This window comes from Corvus cornix, chromosome 3, assembly GCF_000738735.6.
Source record: "Corvus cornix cornix isolate S_Up_H32 chromosome 3, ASM73873v5, whole genome shotgun sequence".
Taxonomy (NCBI): Eukaryota; Metazoa; Chordata; class Aves; order Passeriformes; family Corvidae; genus Corvus; species Corvus cornix.
Window position 1 is genome coordinate 14,161,079 of NC_047056.1, and position 21,706 is coordinate 14,182,784.

The window sequence follows — 21,706 nt, forward strand, 5'->3', positions numbered from 1 at the left end:
AGAACATCAGCCCTGCTCCCAGTCGCGTCAGACAAAGCCCCACCAAATCAGTAGGATGAAGCCTCTGGGGGTGGGTGTGCTGGGGACATGGTAGGGACAGGCCCAGGCAGGCAGCTGGGTTACTGTAGCCGGAATATCTGTGCCAGCCCTCACTGCAGATATTATCCTGCTGCATCCTGCACTGTCCTGCCCATGACAGGGGGGATTTACTCCCAGTCGAGGCCTTGGGAGCCAGGAATAATCCCTGTCCCAGATGGACATGCAGCATCAAACCCACAGGTGAGCGTTAGAGCCTGATGCCAGACACAGCCCTGGCTTGCAGTAAGTGCTGCCTGTTCTGCCCCCACCCTTGGCCCACACCACTCACAGCACCTCTGATAAGACCACCAAGGCCCCCTGAGGGCTGTCGGTCAGCACGTCCTTTCCCAAGCAGCTGCACCTTTCCCAAGTGCTCCTCTCTGGCTTCCCAGCCACTGGCTGAAGCTCTGGGATCCTGTGGGATGATGCTCAGTGTCCCTTTGTGTTGGCCGTGAGGATCTCACACTGTTCGTGCAGATGAAGCAGCTGGCAGACGGCCACACAGGAGCCCAGTGTGGGTGAGGAACTGGATCCAGTCCCTCTCCTTGTGTGTCTCTCCAGGGACAGACAAGTGCAAGGAGCCTGCAGTGTCAAGCAGCCCTCAATTCCTGCCTCGTGAACCTGGCCAGCACAGCCCGATCCATGTAGGACAGTGGCTCTGGGATCATTGTTCTCCTGCTTTAAGCAACTGAGGGTGTCCCAAAACCTTCTCCTCTCTCACTCCTTGGAGGGAGAGAGGAGAAGGAAGGCATAGAGCAATAGAGGAATCAGAGAAGTTTTGTTTGCTGCCAAAAGAGGTTGTTTAGAACATTGCCTTTAAATGCTGGTTCTGCTCCTGCAGGGATTGGTGTTAAGGCGTGCAAGAAGCAGCACAAGTTCAGATCCTGACCTGCCCATGTCCAGGACTGCACATGGTTGTCTGATCCACAGGTGCTGGAAGGTTTCCCTGCTGTGACCTTGAGACTGACCCACTGACTCTGATGATTTGTGCCTGTCACAAAGCACCAAGGAAAGCCCGGGGAAACTGGGGACCTTTGCTTAGGTAGCTATATAAAGGGCACTTGAGTGAAGTGAGTTCAGAGCTGAGTTTCAGAGAGCACTTTGAACAGCACTGGCAGGGAGTGCAAAGCTGTAGGAGGCAAATGTGGGGACCTACCAGCAGGCAGAATATCTTCACTTGAATAATTTCAGTGGATAACGGGAAGGGAAACCGTGCTGGTGGGGAGGGGGATGATGAGGCAGCTCCTTGCCGGGAAGGTGAGGGAGCACGTGGCTGCCAGGCAAAACATGGATTGCGTAAGGCAACCCTGTTACAAGTGATGTTGCAAGCTTCCCTGGAAAGGTGAGTAGCTTCCCAGCCTGCCAGTGGGAATCTTACTGACAGTGAAGGATTATTCTATCCTTAAAGAACCCAGGGTCTTGCACAACTGCCAGGAAAAGAAGCAAGAGGAGCCATTTGCATGTGTTTAAACCCAGGACATCAAGTGAACAACTTGAGCACAGAGGAGACAGCACCCTGAGTAGCTACAGGGACACCTGGGCAATGCCAGCACTGGTGGGCAGCCTGTCAGGAAAGAACAGAGAGAGGCTCATCCTGGGGCAGTCCAACCATCCTGCTGGGAGCCACCCTATGGAGGATGTTCTTTCTCTGCTCACTTTCTCAAAAGTTGCCTAAGTAAAGAAGTGTTTTAGCACAGACCTTTTCCTCCAGCCTCTAAGACAGGATGACATGCTCCCAACAGCTGTACCCAGCACCAGGAGGAGCCAACACTTTCTCTAGCACCTCTATCCTGTTATCCCTTACATTTTCCTCCCCCTTCAGTGTTAATCTACATCCATTAATCTACATCCATTCCTCTGGCTCACTGGCCACCCAGCCGTTCAGAGAGCAGAGCGAGCCTTGAAGGCAGGGAAAGAAACAGTGCAGGGGGGCAGAGGGCAAGACCCAGCAGCGGTGTTATTGCCAGGTTACAGCTCCACAGAAAGCAGTGCCTCCTGCTCCTCCCACAGCATCTCCTTGTGCTCTCATACCCTGCAGCAGCTTATCCTCCTCTATGTGTCCTGGGGGTGCACAAGCAATGCTGAGGCCTGAGCCCCTTTAGCTCTTCTCTCTGGTAAGGCTGAAGGTGCTTCTCGGCTCCCTGCAGCTGTGAGTGAAGGGGTCCTCACCTCCTCCCTCAGACAAGCAAGATGGAGAGAGAAATCTAGGGAAGAGGCTGCTGACCACCAAAACCATTACACTTACCAGCACCTGCACCTCTGTGTCTCTCATGCAGCCCAGCACGAAGCATCTTAGATGCAGCAAACACTCTCCCATCTTCTACTGAGAGCAGCAATGCTCACCTGAGAAATGCACACAGTTTTGTTCAAACTCTTCCTGTCAGTCTCCTGCATGTCCCACCACCAGAGAAACAGTCCTCCCAGATGAAGACCTCCAGAAAAGGGGATGACAAACCATCTGGAGACCCTACTGTAATAGAACAAAGACATCTACTTAAAAACTTGGGGCCTGATAGCCACTCCTGATAAAACTGCTTGCCCAGAGGCAGACAAGGACAGAGGCAAACTCTCTCCCCCTCACATGCCTCAGCCCAAGCCCTCTAGGGTGAAAGTCACCTTTAATGTTACACGCACAGGCCATACTCCCTGCTCCCAGGAGCAATTTCTGGTTGAGATTCTGTGTGATTCAAAGTTCTCAGGAAATAAGACCACCTTTTCTCCACAGTACTGAACTGCAAAGGAGGGGTTTGGGGCAGCTAGAGGGTGAAAGCTTTGGCCTCCATTACTAATGCTTTCTGTAAGGACAGGCAAAACAGAGAAATACATTTTTTAATTGCATATTTGTGAGGAAACCAAGAGGAAGGGACAGCCACATTTCCAGAGTGCCAAGCCATTCATTTTGACTTTGGGGAACTCATTTGAATGCTCTGAGAATCCACAGACATGGCCAATATCACCTCCAGCTGCGCTGTCTGCTACCAGGGTCTCCGTTTCTTCTTTCTGACACAGGATACCTGCTGGAGATGTGGGTCTTTCCCTAGGGCCATTATGGCAAGGCTATTCCCAACTGGGTAATGAGGAGCTGAGAAACAGCCCTTGTGCCTCTACATCAGAGTAGCACTCAAGCAATGGAGAGAGAAACCAAGGGGCCTGAGACCTGAAGTTACATTAAAAAAAGGTCCTCTAAGAACATGAACTTTGCCATAGATCATTTCTTGTGTCAGTAATTACATGGGAGGTAACAGAATATGGCTAAAATGGAGGACTTACCCACCTACCACTGCCTAAGGCTATTCTTTAACAATCCTGGTTAAGCAGCACAGCAAGGCTGAAGCTGAGCTGTGGTTCTTGGACACTCAAAGGTTTCTGTGCCCCTTTATGTAGATGCTGAAAAGGCTGGCAGAGAATTTTTCCTATATTTTACAGCTGCTTGTGAGAGTCTCCTTTCTCATGCAAGCTAGCTGTAAACAGTGTAGGGGGTTTTTGTAAACCAAGACTTTTATCTCACAGGTGCAAACTTGTTATGCACAGTCTTGTTCTCCACACTGAAGAAAATATTTTGAAATAGGTGTCGTAGCATTCAGCCAATCACTCTGGGAGGTGTATGGTCAATACATGTCAATATGGTCAATATCCAATAATGTCATTTCTCTATTGTGAACCAAGTTACATAAATGAGGTGATAATTAATTAAATAACCCCATTTATCCTGGGCTTCTGTGTCGCTCTTCGCACCGTCCCTGCGGACAACAGTGACACCTTTACATGAAGAAGCTGGAAGGGAGGGTAGAGCCAGATGCCCCTTTCCAGCCTCCCATGGAGAGATGGGGGATTCTTCTTCCCTCAACAGCCACAAACCATGAGTGGAGCATCGAAATGGACACCAGTCTGCCTGAGCCAGTCAGCCATATGACTGAAGACAAGTGCAGTAAAAAGAAAAGAGCAAAATTAAACACATGCAATGCTTCAGGTCTTTATTGTTGCTGTAGAGTAACTGGTACATGGTTAAAACATTCTAATAATATTATCAGTGAAATCTGAAAACTAAGGCTTTCTCCTGGTGTTTCCTTTCACACAGTGCACATATAAAATCAAGTTATAAAAACATGGATCATTTTTAAACAACACTGATTGATGCAATGCGCAAAACTAGGAACTACATCTCCTATGATCAAGACAACACCTTACAGAGCAGCTTTGGGCCTTGCAGCTTTGAAGCCAAGATAAAAATGTCTTGGCCTGACATGCTGCTACCCAGATGAGCCTGATGACACACACAGATGGCAGGATTTCAACCTTCTGTTCCGAGCAGAGAGAAAGAAACCCCCTGATGCTGATGAGGAAACATTTGATTGAGCAAAGGGGAAGCAGCGTCCTTAAAACACAGCCTTGATCCCAAACAATATATACAAGACCCAGCAAGATCTGTAGGTCCTGCAGACAGAGCTCAGAGGTGCAGCTGCTGGGCTACGAGAGAAGGTGAACTGGGACAAACCAGCTACTGAGACGAGTCCCAGTGCCAATCCATGTCTCATGGAAGAGGGTGATGTGATTCCTGGAGTACTAGCACCTTTAGCCCAATAGCATTGAAAAAATTTCAAAGTGATTTACCCAGCACAGAATCACAGAATGATTTAGGCGAGAAGAGATCACTGAGTCCAACTGTAAACCCAGCACTGCCAAGTCCATCACTAAACCATGTCCCTAAATGCCATCTTGGTGATCTTTGAAAAGGGAGACAGGGTAGGAACAAAGTACTCTCCAAGAAATCTGTATATTAGAACCTTTTGAGTAAAAAGCTACATTTTCACCAAAGGAAAAAAAATAATTCTTCCCCCAGTTCCTTAATCACTTTTTATACAAAGAATCTTCTCTATCCACAAAGTTTTTAGTTTTTGTTCAACATTTTTCCCATCTTGCATTTCTAATTGACCTGGAAAACGATGCACATAATGTAAACATTTACATCAGACACAAACCCAACACCCTTCCCTGTGAGAGGAGGATTCTTCACTCACCACTCACTCTGCATCACGGGCATTGCAAACGTGACATTACCAGCTGACAAGCAGATTATTCATTCTCTTTGATCCAAACACGTGAGAGAGGAAGACAAGTTACAGATTTTGCAGGATGTTTTTACCACATTACAGTAGGTCACATTTTTGGCTCCAGCTGGGAGAAAGCCCCTTGTAAGGGTCAACGATGGATTGCATTGACTTCATTTTCAGAGCTCAACTTTAACTACACACAGACATAAATCCTGTACTGTGCCATGACCAAGACTCACACTGGTGTTCCTGATACATTTGATGACACCACAAAGTTCTCTGAATGACTGAGAAAAGCATAGCTGGTATTTTATGTCACCAACACATGAACCTGTCCTCTGAAGTCATTCCTGAAGATTATGTTAAGGCTATTGGAGTAGGCTGCCTATGGTTACTCCTGGTATGAAAGCACAGCCGTGGCTCAGGGCAGACTGGAAGAAGCCTTTTAGGTCTCCTCTGCATTAACCACAAATGAGGCTTTTAGGTTTTCCCTTGCAGTGGGTTACCTGAATGTGCAGGGTATTAGCTGAAGAAAAACCAGGCTATGGAGGTTTAAGCTGCAACCATGCCTGTGATATCACAGAACTGCTTTAAAAAAAGACCTCAAGGCGCAGAAATGACCTCCTTCCCCTCATGACAATGCAACACCAGTTGTCAGGTACACAAATACAAACACGAAAAAATCATTAAGAAACATAACCCTAAATAGAAACCTAGTTTTATTATTTTTAAGAAAAAAGGGATTAAAAAAATTGGAGTAAAACAGATGGCTTCAAGTACTTTCCGCATAATAAACTATTAGTTTTTATAAGCATAGATTAAAAAAGACTTGTCACCTTGCAAGGGACAGCTGAATAGAGGCTGGTGATTCGTTCAAAAAATGGTCTTTGAAACAAACACATTAGACAACATGCTTAGTGTTGTAATTTAGAAGCAAACAGGTGTGTCCACCACGCCGACCCAACACTTGAGATATGCAGCACAGTACGAGATACATTTTGCACTCTGGACTTGCATATTTCACAGCAATGCCAGTCAACAAATGGAGCCAGGCCATCTGGGTCCAGCTCAAACAAGCCCTCATGCAATAAAGAACAAACACTTAGTAAGTGAGGAAGGTTTTGCAGCAATACAATTGTCAAGTTGCCTAATTTTTGAGGTTGCAAAACAATCTAACCTGAAGACCTGAAGTGTCTCCAAAGTGCTGGCAATGTTTTTGTCTTTTTCTGTGTGAGCATGAATATTACTTTTATTATATATGACAAGGGATACACTTGAAAGTGCCTTGTCTAAGACTTCAGGTTTTCTGAATGGCATGAAAATAAGGGAGAGTACCATAATGTGAGCCCCAGAAGAACCCCCCAAAAATTGCGAAGGAGGTTGAAAAAGTGATGTCATCAGGCAAACAAAGCCAGTGTGCAAAGGGAAGATGCAGCTCTTCCCTGTGCTAAGTCTAAAACCCAAACCCATCTCTTTTACCACCAAGGAGAGAACTTTTGCATTTCAACAGGTCTGTCTGACATGCACTGAACAAGCAGTCTTCCTGCTTATGTACATGGACACGTGAAATGCCAAAGGAAGCAATGTGAAAACCAAAATTAATACAAAAAAAAAAAGGTATCTTGCCTACTCTAAAAATGAAATAAAATGCTTTCAGCCAAAGAATGTCTACAAAGATACAAGGAAACCTTTTTGAAAAACATTTTCCAGTTACTCAGAGAGGAACAGCTATTTCTGCCTCTGTGAGAAAAAAATACCATTAAACCAATAAAAACCAGCTCCCCTATCCTGCAGCTCTGCATACTACAGTAGGAACAAGTCTCCCACAGCTAACAGGGAGACTAAAACAGAAAGAAACAGTGAGAGATAAAAACTTAGCTGCACAGGTCTATTAAATAATCAGCAAACACTTAAATGGAGACAGAGCGAGCACTGTACTGTTTTCTGTACTATGACACAAGACTGCAAGGCTTGAAAATCCTCCTGAGTGACCAAGCCAGAACAGTTGAATAGTTGGTAGGTTCAGTAGTGCTTGGAAAAGCTTATGCAAAAATATTACTTCAAAATAAGTTTGAGTATTTGAAATAGAAAAAAGAAACAGAACAACTTCTTCAACTTTCACCTACCATCAAAACTTACCAGTTTTCCAAATCCGGTGCTTACTTCATGCCAATGTGACTACAAAGAAATCGTACATCTGCCTCTCTTAGCCAACTGTTTGGGTTTCTACATGAAACTTCAGTGCATGTCACATTTATTAATGTCCTTATGATTGTTCAATAATCCAGCAATTTGTTTCCTAATGACAGCAGAATGCAGTTGCTAGCTGCTTGTGAGAGCAATGTCGAAATTACATTCAGAGATTAAAAACTACCATTTTCACGTGTAGCAATAACTAACATTTTTCTTTCTCTTCACAGAATCATGTGCAAATGCCTAACAATGGCGATAGTAAAAGACAATTCTCATGCAAAAATTGTTCCCTGTGCATCAAATTTTCAGGGCATCTCAAAACCACCCTTCCTCGACCCCAGAACTAATTGATTTTTACTTTTGTGTCGTGAAATTTCTGTTGCTTTTTAAAATACCGATGGCAAGCGAGTTCAATGAGTTCCAGCCCACCAAATATCTTTTGCTGCACAACGAAAAAGATGACCATGGCTGCAAAGTACCACTGTGCAAAGCTGTACAGGTACAGCAGCACGAGCATTCCCAGTGGGAACACCGTCCAGTACAGCAGCGAGGCGCACTTCACCGCCAGGACCCTGAGCTCGGATTTACAGGGCGGGACAATGCTCTGCCCCGTGGCACTGAAGCGTTTTCCACCTTCGTAGAAGTGTCGCAGTCTCTCCTCTTTCTCTTCCCAGCGCTTCTGGCACCAAAGCTGCAGCTCCTCCTTAGAAGTGGGCACTGTCTCTATGGGGTATCTCTGGACGTGGAAGTGAATCTCCTTCGGGAAGTTTCCTTTCAAAAGGTGCTTCTCTGTCTGAGGAATGTTTTGGGGGTATGCCACAGTGATGTCATGGATGGCATCGAGATTGTCACCTAGAAGAAAGGTTTGGGGGAAAAAAGATGAATACAGATCATGCAACACTCAGAACACTAATCTGCTTCAAGACATGAGTGAAAACTGTCCAAATTATGGCAGAAATCCCAGAGATACATTAACTATGCAGACTGTGTTTCACCCGCTAGAATATCTGAAGGCTGAGAGGTTGAACTTTTCCCAATCACTGCACGTTCTGAATCTGAACAAAAAGCTTTGGGAACAAGATTATACACAGCACACACTAATGCAGAATTACAATAGTAAGAGAATTAAGTCAAATGTAAAGGAGAGAAGATGCACATCTGGTCTTGGAAAACAAGAGCTGTATGTGAGTCTGACGTTCAGCTGTTTGGGTAAAGGGAGCATAGCTAACCATTCAAACAGCAATTGCAGAGTAGAAATTCAAGGGGATATTGATGAAAAAACCCCTACTCTTCATTAGCATGCCTGATTGAGCCAACATTTTTGAAAGGATATCAGTATTGCCAAAGCAGGGCTTGCTAGAGCATCCCTTGTACTAAGTGTTTTTACATTTTGCACTTTCTAAATACCGTCTTTATCCCCCAGCCTCTGAACAGACATTCTTTTTAGATTTCATAAAGTAAATTCTGCTAGTGTAAAACTGATCTAAAAATAGGCATGTGGTGCACTGGACGTTGCATAACTGTTAAGTTCTGCCAGCAGTGATTTATGTTGCTGTTTTTATTTGGCTGGCTGGCTCAGGGCAAAATAGAATTGGAGACTAAAAGCCGTCTCCAGTTGCAGCAATTGAAGACCTTTGTTCTCACAGATGATGCCACCTCTTGCAAAGATGATCAAAACCTACTCTTTAGCCTCACTCTTCGTTTTCATTTCCTCCCCGTCCCTGGCATTTTGGTTTTCCTTTACAGCCCTAAAAATGACAGGGCCAGAATAGAAAGTTACTTTAAAAGGCCATGTTCAAAATGATGTATCTAAAGCTCAACTCCAAATATCACAAGAAGGGGAAAAAACCCTATTCAGCCTTTCAGAGTATTTTATGATTGTGCTGTTTTGAAACGATCTCTCGGACAGTTTTGTGGCAGGTTACTTGGGGTTTTAAAGAGATTTATATGGCTCCCTGGAGGTCTATCAGGGAAAAACTCAATATTCCATCTTTTGTCTAGCTCTGGGATCACCTCTGAACTGAGCAGAGAATCCCGGTGTTCTGCACAGGTACAATCTTTCAGATCTCCTTCCAAGAGATGCCAAAATTGGACATGTCTTAGATGCCCAGCCCCAGCAAAGGGAAATAATGGTCAGCCTGTTGCACCTTAGCACAAAACGTTTTAGTTTTGAGAACAGCTTGCACTTTTCCTCCCCTATTCCAAATACTTCTACCATCAGAATTACAGTCATCCTACAGGACAGACATCCACCCCTTAGTTCCTGGCCCAACCAGGGGAAGGGCTGCTACATAAAAAACCTCCAAGAGATTTCCGTCTCTTACAATCTCCTTCCGCCCAATCCTCCATAGCTTCCCAGCTCTAGTGGAACATAAAACCTACACACTTTACCCCAAGAGGGAGGCCAGAAAGGTCCAGTCTTCCTGATATCCTTGCATCAAAAAAGCCTTTTATGAGAAGAGTTTTTGGCTAGATGAGTTTCTTGCACATCTTGCAGTCATTCATGTCTGGGCAGCTGAACTATCAGTCTGCCAACTACATGAACTACTTGAAAAATCAAGGCTTGACATTTAAGGGCCACCGGCATACAGATCACAGATAATAAATCATCAGATATGCTTAGGACACAGATTTTCTGACTCTGTGCAAGCAGCACTAGCAGGACTCCCTGCACTCACACAGCTGGTCTGATCTCTTTGGTATGCAGGTGTATTTCTCTCCATGAATTCCTGATCAGAAATAGGAAAGCCTCTACTCCTTGCCTATGGATCCATAGCATCCCCAGACAAGATACCTTCCAGTGGGGCTTCCCACCAGACTCTAGAAGGTCTAGACTACAATATGGCTTCTTAGTCAGCCAGAACAAAGTTCAGAGCTGCACACAGGAGGGTGAACGTTACTTTTTCCACATGTGGGGAAATTGAGGCAAAGGAGGTTTACCTGGCCTGCTCTGTGTGTCCAGCTGGAACCAGTATCTCCTAATTCCAGCTACAAGGTTCATCTATGAAAGTGTATTTTACACAAGAAGAAAAGAAACATCAAAGGCAAATTTAGCATATCTGAAAGAGCAGAAATATCAGAAAGAGAGAAGACCAGAATACTGGGTTTCTTATGCAACAGACCCCTTGCTTGGGTCATACATATTTAAGAACTCCACACAAATGGCAGCCTGAAGCTTTAATTCCCTGGCAAGGCAAGTTACAAGACAATCTGCTAAGAGGAAGAAAAGTCACCACAGCAGATGAAGGTAGACCATTCATGAGAAGGGACAAAATTCCCTTAGGCTAGGTTTAATCAGGCAGCTCTGAACCTGCATCCTTGGAGCATCTTTACCGTCTCTTCCCCTGTGAAGTTAGGCTGTTGTCTCTGCAATCTGGAGATACCTAACAGCACGTGTTTCAGGTCAATAGCAAAGTGCCAGTCAACCAGAAAATCAAGTGATCCTAAGTGAAGACACAGGGCAGTCACTGACTTAAAGATGTTTTTTCCACCTGAATTTAAAGACCTGCTTCAAAAACCTGTTTCTGCTCATTTTAAGAAAAAATTTCCCTAAGGGAAACTGCATCATCCTACTTCTCTAGTAGGTCAAAAAAGAAATAAGCAAACTCAGATACTTAAATATCTGTTCATAGCTCAGAGAAGCTGTTGGAGGACAAAACACTTCTTGCAATATTTTTAGTGACATCTGAGGATCATCTTTGTCCTGTGTGTATCATGACCCCTTGAGGAAGGAATGAAGGACAAAGGAAATCAAATAATGTTCAGAGATTTGCATCTGAAATCTAATTAAACTAAGAAACTGCCATTTAGGCTAAAATGTCAGGCAGGTAGCCCAGCTCCTCAGGACAAACAGAAACACCAATTTCAGTAGCTTTACAGTCTCAAAACTCTCTTCCTGCAGTAGAACTATGTATCCTTCATACCCATGAATAATATTTTGTCCTATGCTTTATTAAAACACCTCAGAAAAGGAAAGCTTACTGCAGTGCTCAGGAGTGAATATAAAGTCTGTTTCAAATTATTGTTAAGTGGCTGTAAACTGCACAACATGCAGACGATGATTAATCCATGTGGCAGTCTCCATTTTGGGATGACAAAATGCCTCAAAAGCACTATTCTTTAACTTACTGAACTTTCTGTGCCCTAATCAAAGTTATTTATATTTCAGCTCCGTTGATACACGACGTTACTTCAGGCGATTACAATGCACAGCTGGTTGCTTTGGGCACTGTGCTCAGAGGTGGCACAGGGAGAACTTGACCAGGCTCAGGATGAAAATACCAGCATCAGAGAAAGACATGTTTTTTAAAGAAACACCTCCAAGGAAAAATGAGGACGTTTTCCTTCACTACACCAGTTGTTCCATCAGAATTTTTACCCTGCAGTATCTGGTAGCCCAGTACAGCTCAGTTTCTGAAGCCCCCTGCCCCAGCAAACCTGAGCACACAATCCCAATATGCTCACACACAACACAAGTGTACTATACACGGGCACAGCCAGCCAGCCACGGGCCAACATGGACAGAAAACAGCTCTCAAGCAAACAAAATGGCCCCATGGTGTTCCCCTCTCTGGCTCATTAGGATAAAGACCTGTCAGAGGGCATGAGACACAGGCTGTGGATGCCTCTATTACTGCCTGTAGCCAGTCTATGCTGCAGCTGGCCCGGATCCTTGGTTCTCCCAGGTGCTGGTACACCTGGACACACGAGCCCCCAGGGCCACAGTCCTTCTGCAGTGCTGGTCCAGACTCCTTGCACGCACTGCTGACCTCTCCAGTAACTGGCTTTGCACACTGAGGGCCATCCAGTAGCTGGTCTTTGGATCCTCTCTTTTTCAGCTGCCTGTTCCTTCCCTAAACATCCCATCATAAGCCTTGTCCAAACCCCAAATGCTCCTCTTTGGCATCCTGTAGTGACTCCCAGAGCCCTGCCCCAGTCCGTAAGGTGATGGACAAGGCCCTCTCGCTGTGACAGGTGTCACTCCTGGCCCATGGGCTGATGGCCCCCCGGTGACAGCCCTTGGAGGAGCTGGGCTAAGGGTTCTGTTCCTCCATCTGAGCTTTGGGGTTTTCCCTGCCTGCCCTTCTGCCTCTGTGCTCCCTTGTATGGGTCCAGACAAACCTTTTATCTCATTACCTATTATAAACTTTACAACCAAGAGCCTCTTACTAAGTTCAAAATAAAGATGTTACAGGTAAACTGAAAATTACTTTTAATTGTGTGTTCAATAATACCATGACAACACAGTATTTTAATTCTAGGGGAAAAAACCCAGCCTGAATATAAAAGGCAGGATTAAATTATTTTCAGCTTCCTTCAAACACATTCACAAAGAGAATATTGCAGTGCAGCTACAATTGCAGACAACTGCCAGAGGTGAAGCTCAGCCCTACAGCACGATCCCAAATAAGTGGAATAAGCCCCTGGTCCTGGATGGATGGGCCCTTTCCCTGTGCTAAAGCATTGCTTGGGAGCTCAAGCACAGCCTGTTTCTCAGTTCTGACTCACACCAACTACAAGGACACTTGCTCCTACCCAGCAATGCTGAGCAAGCTCACTGCGAGACAAAGAGATCTGTACAAACAGGGACTCGAGGGCCAAAATGATTCAGAACAGGAGCTCTGAAAGCCAAAATGACCACCAGTGAGCTACAAAAGATGATGGCCCCAAGGCAAATCCATGCAATGAACTGCTCAGACTCTCAGCAGCCTCAAAGGTGAATTCGAGTCTCCTTAGCATTAACAGGGGTGGCTGTTACCCATTTCTATCCCTAGAAAGGATCTCAGCAACCCTAATTTGTCCTACTTTAGTTATCATTGACATTCCTTTAAACCTTACAAGGATTATACCATCTCTTCCCCTGCTCTGATCCAGCAGAGAGGATGCTATTCTTAACCAGGGTACATCACAGCAGCAGCTGATGAGCTGCTGAGCCACCAGGGGAGAGGCACACGGAGATGCTCTCACAACAGAATATTCATTCTTCAATTAAGCTGCTCTGTTGAAAGTGGGACCTCTATGCGAGGCCCTTATCCATTCATTCCATCTCCCAGCTCAATGTAACTGCTTTCTGCTGCAAAGTCCCTTCACTGCACAGCTCCAGATATTTCATACACTTCCAGGCTTCCATAAAACACTGGCAGTCACTCGCCCACCTATGCCTTAATATCCTCCACCCTATACATATTTCCTTAGGAAACTCGACAGGAGGAGGCTTGGCACTTCTATAAATAAACTGATCAGCAAGGTCATCAAAGAAAAGATAGAAACAAGTAGAAGAAAACTTGTCAGGTTATCCAATATGTGAGTATTGTATGTCAGCCTTAGATACACTTTTAGACATTAAAACAAAAGCCATCTAAAACTGCTTACTGGGAAATATTACTGTCTTGGCTCACGAGATTTAAGTGATTTTTCTCTGAGAACACAGTATCAGGAGGGAGCAGCTTCAAGGATTTACAGCCCCTCCTGGGAAGTATCATGCTTGTGAGGATTTAAAACCTCAGGCAGCCCTCCTTAAAGCAGCGGTGTCAGCTGGGGTTAATCTAAATCACTTTCAACTCAGTAGTTATTGGAAATCTTTTTTAGGTAAGTGTAGCAATCAAATAAGCAAACAAAAAAAGACAGAATGATAATGCTGGCTTTGATTAACAGAGAAGAGTGATCCTGCATACCAATTCTTTCTATACCTATCTGATTTTCCACTGGCATTGTGATACAAGGAGAGAGGGAGACCTTCCACCTGCTGACACGAAGGAGTTAAGGACACTGCACCTCTAGTCCCTGAGGGTGGGAGCCAGGGGAAAGGACAGCCCTGTCTGCTTTCTGCTCCCCAATAGGAAGGAAATGTGCTCTGGGTGCTGCATACAGGAATAGAGGACTACTGGGATCCCACCCCAGGAACCTCCAGCCCAGATAGTAAAAAGATCAAGACATCCAAGGATATGCTCACAGCTATCAGCAACCATTACATGTGCTTAATTCTTCCCCTAAATACATTTAAATCACATCGTTTTGCAGCCTGATGCTACATCTCATTAATGTGTAAACAATACCACTAACTGAAGTTGCTGAGAGAGTGGTGGTGGGGAGGGAGATCAGCTTTGACTTTGAAATCTCTGTAAATACCTCATTTAATTACTTTAAGACCAGACAGAATGTTATCATCATCTAATCTGATCTCCCGAATGACATAGGAGCTTATGCGGAATGCTTTTGCTTTTGCCATGGGATGTGGTGAGACAGACATCCGCACTGCCCTAAAGCTTTTACCATGAGATAAGCAATTCCCCATACTAATCAGGGGGGCGTGTATGTGTCTGTGTACATTATTTTTGTACTTCTACTTCCTGACCACGTAACTTGGCTAAATTAGAGAGCTGTCTGCTCACAGAGGTAAGTGGTGGTATGATCTGTCAACTTCGTAAGTTGCTCCTGAACAAACTCAACCTACTCAGTTTCTGAAATCTCAATATGAAACGTGGCTTTTAAAGCTCAAATCCCTTTAACAGCTTTTTGAATATCTTCTAATATTTCAATATACTTTTCAAAGCCTGGGTGCTGGAAACAGTAGAATTTTCAAAAAATGGCCTCATTAAGTCCATACACAGGCATCTAGTACTAACATTCCTACTTGCTTCTTGTTTTTCCAGTCTTGCCTGTGATAGAGCCTGAGATTCTCTCACCCCAGGCTGGTGTCTGCTAATTGGCTCCACCAGCTGCATCCTGGGCTGCATCGAAAGCAGCGTGGCCAGCAGGTCTAGGGAGGGATTCTCTCCCTCTGCTCTGCTCTAGTGAGACCCCACCTGGAGTGCTGCATCCAGCTCTGGGGTCCCCGGCATAAGAAAGACACGGACCTGTTGGAGTAAGGCCAGAGGAGGCCATGCAGATGCTCAGAGTGCTGGAGCATCTCTGCTACAGATAGGCTGAAAGAGCTGGAGTTGTTCAGCCTGGAGAAGAGCCCCATGGAGACCTCAGAACACCTTCCAGTACCTGAAGGGGGCTACAAGAGAGCTGGAGAGGGACTTTTTATAAAGCATGTAGTGACAAGACAAACAGGAATGGCTTTAAAGTGAAGGAGGGTAGGGTTAGATCAGATAGTAAGAGGAAATTCCTCACTGTGAGAGTGGTGAGACACTGGCACAGGTTGCCCAAAGAAATTGTGGATGCCCCATCACTTGAGGCATTCAAGGCCACGTTGCATAGGGCTTGGAGGAACCTGATCTAGTGGAAGGTGTTCCTGCCCATGGCAGAGGGCTTGGAACAAGATGAACTTTAACGTCCCTTCCAACCCAAGCCATTCTATGATTTTTGATTCATATTTATTGCTTGAACACGTCTCTCCCCTTGCCCTCTCCATCAGTCAATTAATAAGAGGGACCGCCATTAAGCCTGCCAGCTCCCTTGCAGCTCTCCAAACCGAATCAGATGGTTTAATATGGAGTAGTCCAGTTATGTTATGAGAAGTCAGTACTGTGGGAAACCTAGGAGCAGACCAAGAAGTATCTTATCCTGATCTGCAAGTTAAGATGTATCAAGTGCTAAACTGATCCTTAGTTTGTGGATTAATCTGGATGAAAATACTGGGCATGGGAGTTGAAGCCAAACACAGAAGATTCAGCTCAGAATTATTGCAGGCATTGTTTACACATTGTGCTTTACAGGATAAATACAAGTATGGGTCGTGGTGGTGGATTTAATGCATTTCAGGACTGCTTACAACCCCCACCAAGGTTTCCCAGATAAAACTCAGCCTTGCCACCTCTCCAGACACAGGGCCTCTTGACCCTGCTGCTGTCAAAGTCACAGCCAGCTGGTTTGAAACATCTCACGTGGCTCCTGTCAACACAAACCCATTAATGACTTCAGGAACCGAGGCTGCTTGTTTAAAAAAGAAATCTCTGTGCAGATGAGGGAAGGATGTGCATGGGAAGGTGGGGATCCGGCCTTGGCAACAGGGAATGATCCAGTGGCTCCATCCACAAGACTGCCCAGGAGCTGCTGCTCCTCAGTCTTCCCTCCCTGACTCTGAAGGGTTATTTTACAAATTGCAAAGCAAAAGCTGGTCGAGCTATAAATAAAACACAAAAATATGTGGAGAGAAGGGAATGAAGGGATAAAGGGGTTGGAATAACAAGTTATTTCAGTCACTAGAGATGACCAGGCAAAACTGACTCACCACTCTTTACTCTATCATTCCCAAACTATATTTATCAAATCCAGATAACAAAAATGCCATGTTTATTCCTTTGCCTGCATATCTGCTCTCTCCCAGCCTCCCATACTACAAGTCTTCTCTACACACACATGTGGGATTTGGTTTTCAAAGGTATGTTACAAGTTAGGTAGAAGAAGACACGCTGTTTCTAGGCTTATAGGACACCATTAGTTTTTCAAACAGAAAAATGATGTTTCATGTAACAGAGAGACACTGACATTCTGGTATGCAACTTTCCAGCTCCTCTGAGCTCGAACATGCATTTCCCGGCAAACTGCCAACCAGCTCAGACAAGAATCACAATTACGCTTGAAATGAAGATAATTTACTACACTTCAGTGAAATCTTTTCAAAAAACATCATGTGTACTCTACCTTGTCACGATAAGATGTCTTGCCAGGCAGGCAAATGTACCTAAATTAGGAAATGGCTGAGTTATTTTTATTTTTTAAAAAAATGCTAAACTACTCATCCAGGTATTTCTGGAAAGCTAAGTATCATTACAATTAAGTAAAAATAAGACACCAACTACCCTTAAAATAAATCATACACAAACATATAGAGCTTATTCTTATCTTTAACATAACAGACTATCCACCTAATTCTTCTGTTATTTGTTGGGCATTTCAAATCCCTGGGAGTCTGAGAAAGAAGTAATCCACCCCTGTACACTTATTTCTTTGCTGTCTGCTTGAATGAACAATCTCTCTCCAATGCAGATGAAATTAAGCATCAATCTCTACAACAGAAAACACATTCCTATTTGAGGTAATGCAGTTCTACCAGAATCCAGCTGTTGTATCTGCAATTTCCACTGCCATTTCTGACTGGCCTCACTGAGTTAACAGTAAAGCAAAACACTCTGGAGCAGTTTACATACACAACTGTCATACCAATGATGCTCAACATTGCAGGATGTTGCTGCTAGGTAAACAATGGAGCTGGCTTAAACCCTGGAATTTTTGGAGAAGAAAAGTGGTACATTTTTAACGATGCAAGCAGTAGCAGTAGGTATGAATTGTCCTGTTGTAGTACAACAGCATATGCAGGCTTTTGGGATCCCAATTAAAACACAAGCATTAAAGAGGTTATACTTCCCAGTCTCCCTGGTCTTCTTATTAGGTGCTATTTATTTCCCTCAATTCTTCCAAAACCCTTGCTCATGCTCTTTTCAAATGCTTCTATCTCTTTTCTGTACTTCTAGGACTTGTCAGGATATAAGGTAGGAATTTTCTCATAATTTTCTCATAATTTTTAAGCACTTTCACATTGCCTCAAATAAATATTTGCCAAAACTGCAGACTGAGCATGCAACTTATTTTGAGCCTTGTCTTTGGTAAAGTCACTACAAAACTAGTGTGAGTCACTGTGAGTAGAGGAAACTAATTCACCACAGATACTCAGAAGGAAGCAGTTGTGGCAGTTCTTGCTTGGTAATCAACAGCTCAAAGTGCACCCCACCTCCTCGGAAATGCCATGGATTCTTGCTGTCCATCAGCCCTCACTTCAGGCCCGTGGAAGGATGGTGCTATGAATAGCATAACACCATCCACTGCTGTATTGCAACAGTAGCAATTAGTAAATAAATGATGACTATTAGAGAAAAGACATTTTATTCTTGGCTTCTAGTGCATTACAACTATTCTTTTTTGTAATTCAGATATGAAGGTCAGCTTCCTTTCCTCACTTTACTCTGTTTCTCCCTTTTTTCAGTAGCTACTGATGAGTACCCTTCCCTTAATTCAGTGCACTTTGCTATCCGTCCTCACTACCCACAACCAACCGCTAGAGAGAACTCTTCAGCTGTGCACTGACCTAACACTGCCTCCAACCCTGCCCCTTCACACTGTCCCAGGCATCACTCAGGGGCCTTCAGCAGCCCCAGGAAGAGCAACCTGGAATCAGGAGACAGCTCTGATTCCATGAAATATGACGGATTGGCTAGATGATATACCCAGTACCATTACATTTGGGATACCTGACACTGAAAACGCATTTTGAGATACTTGATATTACAAATACGGCCCATCCCAAACCAAAACACTAGATGAAAACATACCCTGCACCAAAAATAGAGTATGAACTGGATATTGAAAAAAACACCTGCTAGCTGCCACCTCAAATATTTGGATGGAGTGCTTCTGCAGATGTCCTGAGCCGATCTCTTGCACGCCTCACCGATTTGTGCTATTGCCATTCTTGGTCACAGTGGTTTGTTTTCATTTCTGTGTACAAAGCAGGAGGAATGCAGAACAGCACCAGCAGCCCCACAAGAAGGCATAATTTCAGCACACAGAAACAGTGATGCTTACAAGCTCTCTCCAATGGATATAGACACTAAAGCCATATCACGCTTTAGTTTCACCTTGATTTTTAAACCCAGGACAAGGGTTTTGCTCTGAAAACATTTCATTCTCTGCTGTTAGAAGAACTTCTGTCAGGAGCATCTGTTTTATTATCTGAGTTTTCAGCTGAGGCATATTTACATAGAAATGAGCTCATCTATACATCTCCAGGAGAGAAAATGGTTTGGGGTAGAAAAGCACTCAAGTCTGAACTCAGCAGCAAAGCCCTAGTCATGAAAGAGTCAAGGAAACAGAGCCTCTAACATACTTTAATCTTCCCTTCTTTATTGTAACCCTCTAGATGTAACTTAGCCCTTTGAAATTCAACTCTAACACTGCTAATTCAATTCCCATGGTTTTTTTCCGCTGCTGACTGACCACACAAACCATAGAGCCCCCTGAAACACGAGTGTACAGCACTGAGCAAAACAGGCGTTTAGACCCATGGCTGCCTGCACCAAGATATGAACTTATAGTTCCCAATCCCCTGGTGCTAAAACAGTTTCCACCAGACCACGATACACACAAGTGAACAAATCTTATTAAATTTAATCAGACCAGTACTTGGGGGAGCCATCTTAATCAGAAAGGGATTTAATGAAAAGCCGCAACGTCAATGAATACTCTTTAATTACGACTGACTAATATTTATCCACAAAGAGGAATTTGTTTCAGGATTAGTCTGAGACCTGGAAGAAGCCAACGACATCAATTTAATAATGGAATGCCTAATTAAAGTATAATGGAAACCTAATTGTGATATACTGCTTTGTAGCGCACATGATTTATTTAGAACAATTGCTTTTCACTGGGCTCATTAGGGAAAGTTAAACAAAACACAATAGTTAAAAAGAAGAGGGAAAAACAGACGCACTGGAACTTCCAAGATGATTATAATCAACTGATGAAAGACAGTGACATATTTGTCAGATAAAACACCGCCATCCCTCTGCAGGCTGTGATTAAACTTTCTAAAAAGGATAATGATTATACAGTTTCTTTCCTTCCTAATGACACAGGATGAGACCCAAACCCTACTGCAGCTACGTGGTGGAGCTCCTCTGATGGAAATGAGACATGAAGCTGAAGGGTCTGACGGCCTTTGGATCCTCCTCATGGGTAGAAGCCTCACACGCACACGTGCACCCTCCCAGCTGCGATGGAAGGAGTGAGGATAACCAGTGCAGACCCCTCCAGTCCTTCCCACCTGCAGGACCTGACTGCAGGACTGACTGTTCCTGATCAGGATGCACTTCTAAGAAGGGATGGCCCTACAGGTACCCAATGGCACATAACTGAATGTCTCCTATTTTTTTTCCCCTAAATAAAAAATAAAAAGCTGCCCAATCCATTCTTATTGAAAAACCAAACATCCTCCTGATGGCATCCTGGTGGCACTGGCATGGTGGTCCCCACAGGATACTGGGCTAGTTGTTACCCTCCCTTCACTCAAGCCAAGTTAAGGACATGCACTGTTTATCCTGCATCACATTTCTAGAGTGTCAGAGCAAACAGTGTTTCTTCCCTTCACTAGCAAAATGGTAGGAAAACTGAAGGAGGTGCTCCTCTGTCCTGCAGTGCCCTGCAGAAAATAGACATGGGGAGGTCCAGGAACAGATGAGCTTCCTCCGACAGTGACTGCTGGAAGCACAGAACAATTCCCTGAGCTCCAGCTCGGTTATGTTTAACTGGTGATGTGAGAATGGCTGTACCAATGGAAGCTGTCATGACAACAATGCCACAGAAAAGAGAAAGGGATGCTCCATACCACGGGAAGTGTGAAAACACAGTACCATGGCCTTACAGATGCATGAGGGAGTGCAGCCATTTTAAATGCACAGCACCACAAAGATCTGTCTCCAGTGATAAAATGATTTGCTAATGTTTTTCCCCAACTACTGCTATGAGTGCCTGGACAGTCATTCCTGTGCCCAGACAGAAGTTGAATTTTGGGCACCCATCTTGTACTTCCACGTGTGTGATGCTGTCAGCCAGCAGAGAAGTAAAAACCAAATTCCTTTTGCAAGGACAGCAAAAGAGTCAGATACAGGACAGTGGTTCATCTTCCGATCTGGTCTTAATGTTGCAAGAACAAAGCTGAGAGAGACCATTTACCCCAGTACGCAATGGCCCAACACTGAGGCAATGTGTTGCTCAAGGCTTAGGGTCATCCTCTACGCTTTGTACCCTCATATTAAAGATGTGTACAGCAGGGGTGTGCTGGTTTTTATACTGATCAGAAGGCAAACCCATGCTGGCAGCTGAAGTCACAGATGAGAAATGTTGTAAATCCTTCTTGTACAGGCATCTTTGAACAGAAGTCTAAAATCGATTTCCTGAAAACATCTGCTATAAACTTCCATTTCTGAACTCCAGTGGAACGTTTAACTCCACCAGCACTGCATGCTAGAAAGCTCTGAAAGCACTCATCACTAATGTTTTTAACATTGTTTTTTAACACAAATATGAGTATGTACATAACTAAACCACAATGAATAGGATCAACTTAGGCAGTTGAATTTATTTCATAGGAATTACAGAAACAAATGGCCTGAAATTTAAAAAGCCCATTGTTGTCAGTACACAATTGTTTTCCTTCAATATTTTAACTCAAGGAAAAATGTAGCCTCCTAAATTTCACACAGTGCATGGAGAGGACAATGCTTAATTAAGGGGAGAAACTATGTGTCACAACAGAAAATCCTTCTGAGCTATGTTTTCCACAAATATACTTTGCTATCCCTAACACATTTGAGTTCAGAAACATCTTCCCTCAAAACTACCTGAACAATCAATCTATCTGCATGTTGATCCCCTAAGGC

At 44.2% G+C, this 21,706-nt stretch overlaps 1 protein-coding gene across 4 annotated transcripts in view; it reads right to left on the reverse strand.

Annotated features, from left to right (window-relative positions):
- Nucleotides 1–4,035: 4,035 nt before the first annotated feature.
- The window catches only part of LCLAT1 (lysocardiolipin acyltransferase 1), a 113,200-nt gene continuing 95,529 nt past the window's right edge, over nt 4,036–21,706 (reverse strand). For all 4 annotated transcript variants that reach the window (XM_010393504.4, XM_019282448.3, XM_010393505.4 and 1 more), the window contains one exon: nt 4,036–8,174. In XM_010393504.4, the coding sequence (XP_010391806.1) occupies nt 7,666–8,174 (509 nt within the window). In that variant the 3' untranslated portion in view covers nt 4,036–7,665. The remainder of the gene's footprint in view (nt 8,175–21,706) is intronic.